This window comes from Lemur catta, chromosome 4, assembly GCF_020740605.2.
Source record: "Lemur catta isolate mLemCat1 chromosome 4, mLemCat1.pri, whole genome shotgun sequence".
Lineage (NCBI taxonomy): Eukaryota > Metazoa > Chordata > Mammalia > Primates > Lemuridae > Lemur > Lemur catta.
The window spans coordinates 27,101,516-27,117,639 of NC_059131.1; the positions used below are offsets into that span (position 1 = coordinate 27,101,516).

A 16,124-nucleotide genomic window follows, 5' to 3' on the forward strand; every position below is an offset into this window, starting at 1 on the left:
CAAAAGTCTATTAGTGATACGGGGCAATATCCCTGGAGTTATTCATCCCTTATATAGCTAAAACATCCTGAAGGAATGGAAGAAGTATTCTTTTATTTTTTTTTTTTTTTATTTTTTTTTTAATTTCAGCTCATCATGGAGGTACATAAGTTCAGGTTATATACATTGTCCATGTCCTGCCCATCCCCCCGAGTCAGAGCCTCAAGCGTGTCCATTCACCAGACAGTGCGCCTGGCACTCACCATGTAGTCATACTTTCATCCCCTCCCCCCACCCCCCACCTCCCCGAGTCAGCACCCTCAAGCATGACCATTCCCCAGACGGTGCGCAATGCACTCATCATGTAGGCATACACCCATCCCCTCCCCCCACCCCCCATCTCAGTCTGATATCCAATTGGTACCCTTCCCCGATGTGCATTTAGGTGATGATCAGGGAAACCAGTTTTCTGGTAAGTACACGTGATGCTTGTCTTTCCATTCTTTGGATACATCACTTAATATAATGGGTTCCAACTCTCTACAGGAGAACCAAAGAGATGTCATATCACTGTTATTTCTCATAGCTGAGTAATACTCCATGGTATACATATGCCACAGTTTACTAATCCATTCGTGGATTGATGGGCATTTGGGTTGTTTCCACATCTTTGCAATTGTGAATTGTGCTGCTATAAACATTCGGGTACAGGTGTCTTTGTTGTAGAATGACTTTTGTTCTTCTGGGTATATGCCCAATAATGGGATTGCTGGATCGAATGGTAGGTCTACCTGAATCTGTTTAAGGTATCTCCATAATGCTTTCCACAGGAGTTGCACTAGTTTGCATTCCCACCAGCAGTGAATGAGTGTTCCTGTCTCTCCACATCCACACCAACATGTGTTGTTTTGGTAAAGGCCATTCTCACCGGAGTTAAGTGGTATCTCATTGTGGTTTTGATTTGCATTTCCCTGATGATTAGGGACGTTGAGCATTTTTTCATATGTTTGTTAGCCATTCTTATATCTTCTTTTGAAAAATTTCTATTCATGTCCTTTGCACATTTTTTGATAGGATTGTTTGATTTTTTCTTGCTGATTTTCCTGAGTTCTAAATAGATTCTTGTTATCAGACCTTTATCTGATGTGTAGTATGCAAAAATTTTTTCCCATTCTGTAGGCTGTCTGTTTATTTTCGTGACTGTTTCTTTGGCTGTGCAGAAGCTTTTTAATTTAATCAGGTCCCATTCATTTATTTTTGTTGTTGCTGTGATTGCCTTAGGGGTTTTCTTCATAAATTCTTTGCCTAGACCAATGTCTGTAAGAGTCTTTCCTACATTTTCTTCTAGAATTCTAATCGTTTCCCCCCTAAGATTTAAGTCTGTTAGCCACCGTGATTTGATTTTTGTGAGAGGTGAAAGCTGTGGGTCCTGTTTTAGTCTTCTACATGTGGCTATCCAGTTTTCCCAGCACCATTTATTAAATGAGGAATCTTTTCCCCAGAGTATGTTTTTGTCTGCTTTGTCAAAGATTAGATGGCTATATGAGGATGGTTTTATGTTTGGATTTTCTGTTCTGTTCCATTGGTCTGTGTCCCTGCACTTGTGCCAATACCAAGCAGTTTTAATAATCACAGCTTTGTAGTATAGTTTGAAGTCTGGTAAATTAATACCTCCCATTTTGTTTTTGTTGCTTAAAATTGCTTTTGCTAAACGGGGTCTTCTGTGGTTCCACACAAAGCGTAGAATTATTCTTTCTATATCTGTGAAAAATGATGTTGGTAATTTAATAGGGATTGCATTGAATTTGTAGATAACTTTGGGCAGAATAGTCATTTTAACAATGTTGATTCTTCTGACCCACGAGCATGGTATGGTTTTCCACCTATTTACATGTTCTGCCATTTCCTTCCTCAGTGTTTCGTAGTTCTCCCTATAGAGGTCCTTTACCTCCTTAGGTAAATATACTCCTAGGTATTTTATTTTCTTTGTTGCTATTTTGAAGGGTATTGAGTCCTTAATTTGGTTCTCTGTTTGACTGTTATTGGCGTATATGAATGCCTCTGATTTGTGTGCACTGATTTTGTATCCCGAGACTTTACTGAATTCATTGATCAATTCCAGGAGTCTCTTGGTTGAATCCTTGGGGTTTTCTAGATATAACATCATATCATCAGCAAAGAGTGAGAGTTTGATCTCTGGAAGAAGTATTCTGATACTAAATGCTATTTAATTTTTTTAGCCTCAAAATTTTTTAAAAGTGAAAATGCAAAATTACCAAGGAAAATTACACTGGAATTTTTAAAGTGATGATGGTCTTATTTCAAAGAACAAGAAATTTGCCCACATTTCAACACAAAAATGTTATTTAATAAATAATACTCATTTGAAAGGTAAAGGTATTTAAACAAAAAAGAATATTGACCAAAAACTTACTGGCACCACTGCTCTCTTTGTCCCCTGCATTTTTTGCTAGGCTCATGGCATATTCACATACTTCGGCTGCTTCTCTTTGTGCAAGTTGCCGAAGACAGGCCACAGCGGCTCGTCGCAGTAACAAATGGGAACTACATAAGTGCACCTGTAAACCATAACAATTTTACTCAGTTTTTTTTTTTTAAAAAAGCTGTATTTCATTAATCTCATTTGTTTAATGAATACATATTAATATCTTATTTGTGAAGATGCTCTTAATTTAACAAACTCAGCTATTTAAAATGTAGTCAAATAATGGCCTTTTGGCAAAATAATACTAATAAAATATACAAAAAATGTTAGTAGTCAAAAATAACTGTCCCAAGATCTGTGAACAAAAGCTCATAAAATACATTTAGATAAAAATCCAGAAGGATCTTTTGCACATCTTATTTTACACATGGTCCTACTAAACTTTGTCATCTAAATTTTTTAAGTACACAGAGATCAAATGTAGTGAATGAAAAGTTAGGGGGCTGAGACACGGTAAGAATTAAAGCAAAGGAGTTATTTGTTAAAATGAAAAAACAAAACCAAGCAAACATAAACACCTGAAAAGAATTTCAAAATGGGGTCTTTTGGTACAGAATATTTTTCATCTGAAAAGTCTCTGAAAGAATCAATATACTATACTGTAATAGACAAAGTAAAATATAACACGCAGGACAGCATAATAAAGATCTCAGGAACAAGTCCCAGACTTAGGTCTGAATCCTGGCTCTGTCACTTATTCCTGTGTGACCTTAGACAGGTTACTTAGCTTCTCTGTGCCTTGATCTGTCCATGTGTAAAATAAGGATAGTAATTCTTCACAGGAATATAGTAAAAATAAGTTAATACAAGTAAAACACTTACAACAGTAGCCGGCACATAGTAATAATAATTGTTCAATAAATGTTAGCTATTATCATTATTGTAACTCTGACTCATCAAAAAAAAATGTTAAATTATGTTCCATGTGCTGCTTTTTAAGCAAGGAAGTAATATATTTTAGAAAAAAATCCCAGCCACAAATGATGGAGATGGAGGGGAATAGTTAATGTGGAATACATCCCCTCTTCACAATGTTAGTGTATTTTTTTGCTACTTAATATAGCATTTATAACTCAAGATACATTTACATGAAATTCATAGCCCAGGAAATTTACACAAAGTATCAGGAAAAATAAAATATGACTGAGGGGAGAAAAATCTGACAGATTTTTATCAACAAAATATTTTATTTACTTCTGTTCCTGAAAATAAGGCATTTTAGAACTTTTAAACACTCTGTAATTCGAAAGCTCAAATATAGTCATATCAAATGGGAAGAACAAATCACTTAGTCTCCTGGAGTTTCTGCCTTTCTATCTGTACAATGGGGACAATGTCCACCCTGTCTTACCAACTGCTGTGAGACTCAGATGACAAAACGTATGAAACAGAACACCACAAAAATTTAATTTAATAACAATTACAGAGAATTGTAGCTAAGAGGATACACTCAACAAATGCTGACTGGCAGACCCAAAGTAAAAGAAATAAAACATTTTATAATTTACAAAGTGTTTTTAAAAGCTCCATTTCAGTGATTCTCAGGTGTATTTTTCTTTCGCATTTTAACATCTGTGATATTAGCGATACAAAGTACAACCAATGGTATCTCACAGTCCCTATGTTTATTGAAAAGATGATCCTTTCCACACTGAATTCTAGTGGTACCACATACCACGATCTTAACTTATATGACCGTATGTGTGTGAATCCAATCCTGGACACTCTATTAATAGTGTTCTATTTGTCTATTTGTCTATACTTGCATACTACACTGTCTTTCTTACTGGAGCTTATGGTAAATCTTGACAGTAAGTAAGTACAGTATATTTTCCAATTTCATTGGTCTTTAAAAACCCTTTACATTTGCACATAAAGTTCAGAATCAGCTTATCAATTTTTCCAAAACACTACTCCATTTGGCTTCTGTGAACAACACAACCTCTATTTTTCCTTTAATCTCTCTGACTGGTTCTGCATATTTTTTGCTAACTGACTTTCTTCTTTTCTAAATTTTATATGCTGGGTTCCTCATTCCGCACTCTCTCCCTGGTGATCTTATCTACTCCTAAGTTTTTATTTGCCATCTAAATGCTTATACCTCCCAAGTTTACCTCTCTAACCAGACCTCTCTTTTCTGAGCTCCAGGCCCATGTAATTAACTCTCCACATCTAAAATGGAATTAATGATACCCACTCTTCCCAACCTTCTCCTCCTCCAATGTTGTCAATCTCAGGAAATTACATTATAATGTTCACGTCAGAAACCTGGGCCACATCCTTCTCTCCCCTCCCCCTCACCCAGAGCAAATTAATCAACAAACTGTCAATGCTTCCTCCTCAATTTACTCAAATCCATCTATTCTCCCTCATTCCCATTATTACCAACTTAGAGGAAATCATTATCATCTTCCTCCTAGAATACCATAATCGTACCCTGTTGAGTTCATCATGCAGCAAGAATGAAATGTAAAAAGTACAAATCTGGTCATGTTACTTCCCTGCAGAATACCTTTTAATGTTTTCCCATTGCTTCTGGAATAAAGCCCAAAATTTCACTATACCTAGAAAGTCTGCACGATGTGTCTCCTGGCTAAATGTCCATCTTCACTGAGTTCCCCTCTAGCCTGCATCTCCCTCCTCTCTCTCGGCCTTAACCATACTGACTAATGTGTTATAAATGTATCACATTCCTTCCCATTTTAGGGCCTTTTACATACTTCTCCCTCTGACTAAAAATAAATGCTGTTTACTCTAATATCATGCCCTTCTGCAAACTAATTCCTATTTATCCTGCGAATCACACCTTAAATTATAATTTTTTCAGGAAAATCTTTTCTGACTGCCTAGGTTCTGATAGGCCTCCCTGTTATTGCACTCTCTCTCCCCTACAGGCTTTTGTAGCACTTATCTTATTTGTAAATAATTATTGCTGTCCATTTTCCTTTGTAAACTGTAAGTTTCATTATGACAGAGACTTCCTCTTGTCTCAGGCACAAATGTACCTCCAGTACTTTCCACGGTTCCTGACATACAACAGGCTATCAATAAATATTTGTTGAACAAATAAATTAACAATTGCAATGGTAGCAACAGATTCTCAGAAGTTATCAATCAAGCTTTAGGAAATAAAATTCTAGGTAGGAAAGACAAAAATAACCATTGAAGCTGAAACCCTAGAATTCACAATCCAGGAAACTTACATTTTTTGTTTTGGTCCAGTTTGGTCTTTTGGGAAAGAAATGTGGAGCTCCCTAAATAAGTCAATGAATGGAACAGCATTATACTTACACAAAGGCTAGGAACGAGACTAGATAGATTGACATGTCGTGGTGCAAACATGTGAAGCTGCTGAAGGCAAGATATGGCAGCTGCCTGAACAAGAGAATCAGAATGGTCCTGGGTTATTGCACAACCCACCAAGCAAGAGGAACGAATTGTAGAAATTGTTGCTCCATTCCCTAGTAGCAAAATAAAAGAAAATATATAATAAAATCATTCTATTAGTATCATCAAAAATAATCCTAGTAAAGAATTATCTTCTGAACAACCCCACCTTCCAATAATTTATTTGAAACAGGGTCTCACTCTGTTGCCCAGGCTAGAGTGCAGTGGCATAATCACAGCTCACTGCAGCCTTCAACTCTTGGGTTCAAGTAATCCTCCCAAGTAGCTGCAACTACAGGCATGAGCCACCAGCTATTTTTCTTTTTTTTTTTTTGGTAGAGTCAGGGTCTCGCTATGTTGCCCAGGGTTCTCCTTCCAATTATTATTTAGATTGTTTCAAAAACAAAAATCTGCAAAGTCCACAGAAATGGTTTCAAAACACGACTATGTGTGGATGACAATAGTCTCTCTTAGATTTAGCTAGATTTATATTTATTCCCTGATAAACTATACTATCCTTAAAAACTATCATTGTTTTATTAGAAAGAGCCAGAAGATTTCTCATTCTCTGGTTCTCTGTTCAATCAATATTATCACTTCTATTATATAATAATTTCAAATATTATTTTTCTAACAACATTAATGGCAATTTTTGCAGAGATAGAGAAAATAAATTATAATAGTATACACTCTCTATATAAGAATTTCTTAATTGCCAAATATAAGTAACTTAAAAGCTTTTACTAATGTAAAATAAAATAATTTTATAAGCATATAAAGACCAAACAAAGAAATCATAGTATCACATAGAGTTACTTTTTTTTTTTTTTCAGAGACAAGTCTCACTAAGTTGCCCAGGCTAACTTAGTGGCTATTCACAGGCACGATCATCGCACATTACAGCCTGAAACTCCCAGGCTCAAGAGAGTCTCCTGCCCCAGCCTTATCATCGTTTCAGAAAACAGTAAACACCTATGCTTAATTACAGGTGCATATTTATTCTCTTCATATCCCTGTGACATTCACAGGAAGAATGAACTATCCTCACTTTCCCAAAGAGGACAATGGGTTCAAGAAACAGACATGTCTAAATCACATATTTTTCATTTCCTAGCAGTCTTCCTTAGGTCCTTTTCTTTCTTCTTTAAAATCTCTCTCCAAATGGAGGCAACACAGCACGGGGATTAAGAACACAGGCAAAGGAAACTGATCTCGGCTTCACCTCTGACTTCAACCACTCACCAGCTAGATATATATCTATAACCTTGGAAAAGTTCTTAGCCTCTCTCAACTTCAGTGTTTCTTCTGTAAAATGGAGATAATACCTATCTCTGGATTGTTGTCAGAATTAAAAGAGACAATGTATATAAAAAGATTGATCTACTGAAAGTACATAGTAAATGATAGAGTGGAAAAGAAAATTCTGAAAATGGTTTACATATTCAGGATGCATTCACAATAATTTGATGACTTTAGTGTTTAATTTAACCATTAGTAGAACTAGTTCAGTGGAACTGAGTGGTAAGAACACAGGCTTTAGGATCATAAATGTCCCATTCATAAGCTGAGTAACTATACACAAGTTACTTGTCTTCGTTGAGCTTGCTTCCTCATAGAAAAATAAGATATAATCTATTTTACCGCAGTGGTTTCTCAAATTATGTTCCTAATCCTTAGAGTTCAAAAAGAGTGAAGCAAAAGTCCATGAAGACAAGTGGATGACACGCCAGGCCAAAGGAACTCCATTTTTATCTTTGTTTTCATGGGGCTCCCAGTAAAATTTCACTTAGAGATGATTTCTCTGCTCAAAACTTTGAAAAACACTGTCATGTTATGAGTTTGTTGTAGGGATTAAATAAAACAGCACGTGTAAAGAAAAGCTGAGTGCCAGGCCTTTGGTAAATCACAAGTATTCAGTACAAGGCAACTGTTATTATTATTACAAAATTTCTTCAAGTAATTGATAGTGACATTCAGAAAATTTAAAGTTAGTAATCATCTGCCTAGTTTTTAAAACTTAAGATGAATTTACTTACCTTGTAGTTCAGGACCAACAGTAGTTATTATAGCCCCCAAGCACCTCCCCAAACATTGATGAACTTCTGTATGTGAGGGCGGAACTGTCAACAGCAAGGTAAGAACTAGAGATAATGTTGGTTCCACATATCCGCGATACATTGGGCCACTAGAATCCACAATCAAAGCAAGTGAATGAAGAGACCAAGTCTAGAATAAAATATAATTTTATTTTAGTTGTAAGGAATAATAGAGTATATTGAATTGTTAAATGCATATACTTTTAATATTTTTAGGCATAGCAATGAGAAGTGACAAATCAAGATAGCAGGATATTTTCACATGCACTCTTGACTGTCACTGTAGTTATATTTATTTATGTATAAAATGTTTAAGAAGAAACAAACAAAAAAATTCAAGGAGTATACTTGAAGATTCAACCAATGACCCAGGACCTAAGTTGGGTTATTAAAAGAGAGGGAGAGAAGGACAGTTACTAAGAAAAAAAAACTTGATCAATCTAACAAATATAAGGAAATGCAAAAAAAGAAACAAGTACAAAGGATAATAAATAAAATACATTTGAAGGAAAGCACGTGAATGGGCTAAATTCTCAGAATAAGACAGACTTTAACATTAGGTTGAAAAACAAAATCTTGTTATACACTATTACAAATAAGACCCTAATATATTTTTCCTAACAACTTATCACAGTCATTATTATTTTATAGTGCAAATCATTTTCCTAAAATATTATATAAAATTTTCATAATAAAAAATCAACACTATTATACCTGGACTTCAGGGGATGTTCCATCTTGTGCTAGTGCCAATAAAATGCTGACACTGGTCTTCAGATGTTGTCCTGAGCCTATACCACCAACATAACGATGCAAACAACCAAGAGCCAATGAATGACCAGTCCTAGAAACAACATCTCGAGCCGATTTTAACCTGAAAAAAAGATTATGCTTCAAGGATTGTTTTTTCTATTTCCCTATGATAATAATAAGCTTATGAGTCACACAAAAAAAGAGATGTAATCTGGAAATTAGAAAAGATTAGAATCACGATTACTTCTTTCTCCCTGCCCTAACAAGAGTTAGAGATTCAATTTAAAATAGTTGGTTGGCTGGCCATGGTGGTTCATGCCCACAGTCAGAGCACTTTGGGAGGCTGAGGTGGGAGGATCACTTTAGCTCAGGAGTTTGAGATCAGCCTGGGCAACATAACGATACTCTGTCTCTACAAATATAAGAAAAAACCAGCTGGGTGTGTTGGTGCACACCTGTAGTCTCAGTTACTTGGGATGCTAAGGCTGGAGACTAGCTTGAGCCTAGGAGTTCAAGGTTACTGTGATCTATGATGATGCCACTGCACTCCAGCCTGGGCAACAGAGCAAAACCCTATCTCTAAAAAAATAAAATAAAAATAAATAAATAAAATAGTGGGTTAAAATTATACATTTCACTGAGTAATGCCTATTTTAATTTTAGAGAAAATCTGACTTCTCTGTTTTTAGTATTAATTATTCCTTAAAAAGCCAAGAGTCATTTGAAACTTTTTTATAGTTTTTTAAATAAAGCATTTATAATTGGTTTTGAAAATATTTTAAAAAGGTATTTGTATTCACAGAATTAAAGAGAATTTTATTTAACCCAATATATCCTAAATATTAAAATATCAAGATGTAATCAATACAACAAATTATTGAGATATTTTACATTCTTTTTTCAAAACAAATCTTCAAAATCCAGTATGTATTAGACACTCATAGCACATATGAATTTGGCCATCTTATTATCTTAACAATATTGAGTCTTCTGGTCCATGATCACAGTATATTTCTTCATTTATATAACTTCATTAATTTCTCTCAGCCATGTTTTGTAGAACTCAGTGTATAAATCCTACACATAATTTGTTAGTTGTATCCCTTAGTATTTTGTTTCTTATCCTTTGTAAATGGAATTTCAAAAAACTTCAATTTTTAATTTTTCATTAATAGGACATAGAAATATAATTAACTATTGGATACCTTGAGAATATACTAACTTATTAGTTCTAACAGTTTTTTTCAAGCCTTCTTAGTATTTCCTTTATACATTTCAATTTCATTTATGAAGAAACAGTTTTACTTCTTCCTCTGCAATCTGTATCCCTTTCATTTCTTTTACTTGCTTTATTGCACATCCAATGCAATGTTGGCCAGCATGTCTAGTGCAATGTTGAGCAGAAGTGGTGACAGCAAACATCCTTGCCTTCTTTCCAATATTAGGAGGAAAGCAACCAGTCTTAATCATTAAGTATGATATTTATTGTGGATTTTTCTAAATGCCCTTTTTCAGATTCAGGATGCTCTCTTCTGAAATTCCTAACTTGCTGAGCTTTTTTTTTAATCATGAAAAAATATCAGGGGCCGGGCATGGTGGCTCACGCCTGTAATCCTAGCACTCTGGGAGGCTGAGGCAGGAGGATCGCTCGAGGTCAGGAGTTTGAGACCAGCCTGAGCAAGAATGAGAGCCCGTCTCTACTAAAAATAGAAAGAAATTATATGGACAACTAAAAATATATATAGAAAAATTAGCCGGGCATGGTGGCGCATGCCTGTAGTCCCAGTTACTCAGGAGGCTGAGGCAGAAGGACTGCTTGAGCCCAAGAGTTTGAGGTTGCTGTGAGCTAGGCTGCTGCCACGGCACTCTAGCCTGGGCAAAAGAGCCAGACTTTGTCTCCAAAAAAAACAAACTGCATCATTAGATGTATAGACATACATTTTTAATTTAAATTTAAATTGCCAAATAAAAATAGTATATATTAATATTTATGGTGTACAACACGATTTTTTTCTTCTTTCAGTACTTTAAAGATGTCACTCCACTGCCCTTTGCTTGCACAGTTTATGATTAAAAGTGCTGTTATTGTTATCTTTGTTCCTCTACATAATATTTTTTTTCTACTAGCTGCCTTTATGGTGTTCTCTTTATCGCTGTTTTTTGTTTTGTTTTGTTTTAGAGACATGGCCTCATTATCCTGCCCAGGCTGGAGTACAGTGGCTATTCACAGTTGAGATCATACCACACCACACTGCAGGCTTGAACTCCTGGCCTCAAGTGATTTTTCTACCTCAGCCTCTCTAGTAGCTGCAACTAAAGATGCATGACACCATCCCTGGCTTATCACTGGTTTAAGGAATTTGAATACGATGTGCTATTCTTTCATCTTTCCCATTTGGGGTTTATTGAAGCTCTTGGATCTATGGGTTTATAATTGTCACCAAAATTAGAAATTTTTTGGCCATTATTTCTTCTAATACTTTTCCTGACCTATCTTTACTGCTGAGATTTCAATTACATGTATATTAGACAGTAGGTATTGTTCCCAGAAGTCAATGAGAGACAGGGTCTTGCTCTGTCACCCAGGCTGGAGTGCAATGGTGTGATCATATAGCTCACTGTAGCCTCAAACTCCTGGGCTCAAGTGATTCTCTTGCCTCAGCCTTCCAAACTGCTGCGATGACAGGTGTGAGCCACCACAGCCACTGCACCCGGTCTCTGTTTTAAATTCCAGTTTTCTTCTCTCTGTGCTTCATTTTGAATAGTTTCTAATTCTATGTTTTCAACATTACTATTTTTTTCCCTCTGCAATGTCTAATCTTCTGTTAATCCCATCCATTGTATTTTTTTCATTTCATATATTTTACATATCTAGAGGTTTCCTGTGGGTTATTTTTTTCTTATCCTCATGCTCAGGTTTTCCTGTACTTCCTCAAAAACATGAAACATACTTAGAATGGCTATTTTAACATTCTTGTTTGCTAATTGCATCATCTTTTTTTTCATTTCTGAGCTTGATTCTATCGATTGATTTTTCTGGTTTTTCGCATGTCTGCTAATTTTTGATTGAATACTGTGAATTTTATGATCTTCAGTACTGCATTTATGTATTCCTTTAAATACTGTTGGGTTTTGTTCTGGGATACAGTTAAACTACTAGGAATCAGTTTGATTCTTTCAAGGCTTGCTTTTAATAAAGCTTTTTTAGGGTGGGTTGATGTTGCACTCATTACTGATGCAATATCCTTCTGAGGACTCCACCTCAGGAGGTCTTTCAATTCTAAATAGTGTAAACACAAACTATTCTTAGCCCTGTGTGCATTCTGGGGATTGTTTCACTTACTCCTTTTTGCTGGTTCTTTCTCTGGTCTTGAGCAGTTTCCCTGAACTCATGCACATATCAGTACTCAGCCAAAGACTTCAGATAATCCATCTGATCATACTCTCTGTGCAACTCTCTCCTCTCTGTTATTCTACCCCATACATTCTAGTTATCTTGCCTCCCTAAATTCCAAATTCTCTCTCCTCAACTCAGTTGGATTTGGGATTCCTATTCCTGCACTTCAGCCTGGAAACTCCCTCTAAGCAATAATCTGGAGCAATTTTAGTGTTCCTCTTGTTTCTTTTCCATCCCTCAAGGATCACTGTCTTGTGCTCACTGTTGTCCAATGTCTGAAAACCATTCTTTCATTTATTTTACCTGTTTTTCTACCTGTTTAAAACAGGAGGGTAAATCCAGTCCCTGTTACTCCACCACAAATGGCAGTGGAAGTTGTGTATCTATATCCAGCCATGTAATTGTTCTCATTATATTAACAATGACTAGATACTTTCCAGATAGCCCTCAAATATGCATACATGTGTGTGTGTGTATATATATGTGTGTGTATATATATATATATATATATTTTTTTTTTTTTTTTTTTGGAGAGAGGGTCTCGCTCAGTCACCCTGGCTACAGTGCAGTGGTGTTATCACATCTCACTGCAACCTCAAACTCATGGGTTTAAGCAAGCCTCCTGCCCCAACCTCCTGAGTTGCTGGAATAGGTGTGCATCACTATGCCTTGCTAATTTTTTTATTTTTTATAGAGACAGGGTCTTGCTCTTGCTCAGGCTAGTCTTGAACTCCTGGCCTCAAACAATCCTTCTGCTTCGGTCTCCCAAAGTGCTAGGATTACAGGTGTAAGCCAGGGTGCCTGGCCATCTGTATTTTTTTAATGTTTATTGGAAAGAATAGATTTCATCATTTTATTCATATTTAACTGGTAATGTAGAGATTTTAAATGAAGGTAACCTCTAAACTTTACTTTGGACAATGGAAAGGATCAAATAAAGGAACATACACAATAATGCTTTTTAAACCATAAAATACAACGATTCAAAATCATGCACCCAACATAGTCATTTACTATTAGAAAACAGGACAAAATACCACTAAGAATAAAGTACCTAAAATAACAAAGGAGCCTAGAAAGCAATTTTGGTTGCATTTTAAATACTGGATTATAACTCTCAATAAGCCATACATGATCAGACTTCTGGCAACTTCAGAAGTTAAGAGATGAATAACCATCACCAAGACTCTGACTGGTCAGTTTGCCTATTGCAAAGAAAGACAAATTGTAAGTGCTGTCACAGAATATTTAACAGAAAGAATAGTGGGGGATAAGGGAAGAGAGAAGAGAAAATGACTTCAAAGCATCTCTTAAATGAATACACATAACTGAGAGAAGTCCTTATTAACATTCTTCTTGATTCCATTATGCAAATTTCAAGAGCTGGATTAGAAACCCTCTCCACACTGAAAGTATCTAACATTACAACTTTTCCAGATTCTAGAATTTAACCAATTATTAAATTTAAAAATATTGTCACAAGCTATATAATAACACTATGTGGAAAACATATAGTCCAGTTAATAATTATTGATTATTTAAAAGACATGTTTGCCTACATAAGAAACTTACTTATTAGTAAAGAGACCCACTTACTTGTCAAAGCTGTATTGGGCCATTCTAGCAATAAAAGTTGCTTCTCCAACCACCTGAGCCATTCTTCCAAGAGCCTCCCCTGCTGCACATCGTAAGATAGGGTTTGGGTTGTCAAGAGCGCCCATAACCAGTGTCAGAGCAGATTTCCGAACTTCCTCAGGTCCCAAAGTACTTTTGTTCTCAGCTAAGCCCTATATTTATTTTTATAAAAATGAAAGCAATTCAAAATTCATGTTAAATAAAAGAAAAAATGTGCTACAATCTTTGTAAATATACATATATCTTGATACATTATTTTCTTCAGCCAACTTTCACATGTATATACTGATACCTAAAATCAGTACCTGTTAAATAGTAATCACTTTCCCGAAATACGATTTCAGAACATGATATGATATATAACATAGTTATAGTCTGACTGGCCCTAAAACCATCAATCCCTGGGAGTCAAGACATACTTAAAAGTTGCTTTTATATATAAAGGACATGGTATTATTAAATCAACCATTATACTTAACTGGTTGAAATTTATCACTCAAAGGAAGGGAAAAGGCCTGATGAATATGAGACTTAGATTCATTGACAAAAAAATTCCATAGAAGATATAATAATTATGTCTTAAAGGGTATAATCAATATATCTAAAGACAAAATGAGGTAAAAATACTCAGTAACTTAATGTTAAAACAGTTTGTTCATCATACTATATGATGTTCTAACTACATTTACTGTCCTGGAACCTAATTTACTTACATGAGACCAAAAATCCAAGTCCTGGTGCCTGGGGAAAATGTTAACTACAGCAGGGGCATTAGCATATCTATGAAAAAAAGCATAATCTGTACAGCAATATTATAGTTGGCTCACTACTCTTCCCACCATTGAAGGTGACCATTACCACCCCATTACCATTTTTTAAATTTTATTTTTAAGTTTTCTATTTTTTTAAGAGACAAGAGTCTCACTTTGTTGCCTAGGCTGGAGTGCAGTGGCACAATCATAGCTCACTGTAACCTTGAACTGGGCACAAGTGATCCTCTGGCCTCAGCCTCCCAAGTAGCCGAGAATACAGGCTTACACCAACACACCTGGCTATTTTTTTTTTTATTTTTTCTAGAGACGAGGTCTCACTATGTTGACCAGGCTGGTCTCAAATTCCTAGCCTGAAGCAATCCTCCTGTGTTGGCCTCCAAAGGTGCTGCAATTATAGGTGTAAGCCACCATGCCCGGCCTCCATTCCTTTTTTTAAAAGCTCAGATGTCAGCATTAGTTGATGGTCTCTATGTAGGGCATATACTAATGGTTATATAAATGGTATTTATTTGTATAATCAATACCTATATTCCTTTTCTCTGATGCTTACAAAACATGACTTAAGACATGTTCATTAAAACATTTATATTTGCTACCAATTTTATTTTAAAAAGCTTAATAATATAAAAAGTTTTCAAATACATTATTAGAGGCTGCATCGTATCATGCATGAACTCTGTGGGATAGGCAAACTATTTGTTACAGTAGTCCTCCTTTATGCACATGGGATACATTCCATGATCTACCTCAGATGCCTGAAGGTACAGTGAGTATGGAACCCGACTGCTGTCAGTTGGATCACATTTCTGTTCATGTCTTCCACCCACAAATTCAGTGCCTTTTTCATCTTAACTAAGCACTTATTAAACACACTAGGGCCATAATATTAGCAATCTGAGGTGTAACAGCAAAACTAATACAAATTTCTTCTCCCTTCTTCACAATTTCACAGATAGAAGATTCATTCTTTCTGTAGATCTCAGCAACTTCAGCATATGATTTTTTTTCTTTCCTTATCAAGTAGAGACTTTCACCTCTTCACTTAAAGAAAGCACTTTGTGACTTTTCTTTGGCATATCGGAATGGCCAGAATCACTACTCTTGCGCTTTGGGGCCAATATGAAGTAAAATGAGGGTTACTTGAACTTGAACACTGCAATACAGCGACAGCCAATCTGATAACTGAGACAGATGGCTACTAGGTGACCAATGGGCAGGTAGTGTAGACAGCATGGATACTCTGGACTAAGGGATAATTCATGTCCTGGGCAGGACAGAGCAAGACAGCGTCAGATTTCATTACACTGCTCAGAGTGGTACGCAATTGAAAACTTATGAATTGTTCATTTCTGGAAATTTCCATTTAATATTTACCACGGGTGACCATGGGTAACTGAAACTGCAGAAAGCAAAACCATAAATTGGGAGAGGGGGACTACTTATTCCACTTCATATGTATAGAAATTTAGCTCAGAAATGTTAAAGGAACTACTGTAGACACAAACCTAGTTAGTACCTAAACCAGAACACAATCTCTACATACAACATTCTTTCAACTATATAACACAGCCTCATGTGATTTACAGTCTAAACCACAA

At 35.8% G+C, this 16,124-nt stretch overlaps 1 protein-coding gene across 4 annotated transcripts in view; it reads right to left on the reverse strand.

Annotated features, from left to right (window-relative positions):
• Positions 1 to 16,124, reverse strand: part of HEATR5B (HEAT repeat containing 5B) — a 90,178-nt gene that overhangs the window by 45,199 nt on the left and 28,855 nt on the right. For all 4 annotated transcript variants that reach the window (XM_045549394.1, XM_045549396.1, XM_045549395.1 and 1 more), the window contains exons 18-22: positions 13,715 to 13,905; positions 8,683 to 8,842; positions 7,909 to 8,098; positions 5,777 to 5,946; positions 2,414 to 2,558 (exon numbers count right to left, since the gene is read on the reverse strand). In XM_045549394.1, coding sequence (XP_045405350.1) covers positions 2,414 to 2,558; positions 5,777 to 5,946; positions 7,909 to 8,098; positions 8,683 to 8,842; positions 13,715 to 13,905 — 856 coding nt within the window. The remainder of the gene's footprint in view (positions 1 to 2,413; positions 2,559 to 5,776; positions 5,947 to 7,908; positions 8,099 to 8,682; positions 8,843 to 13,714; positions 13,906 to 16,124) is intronic.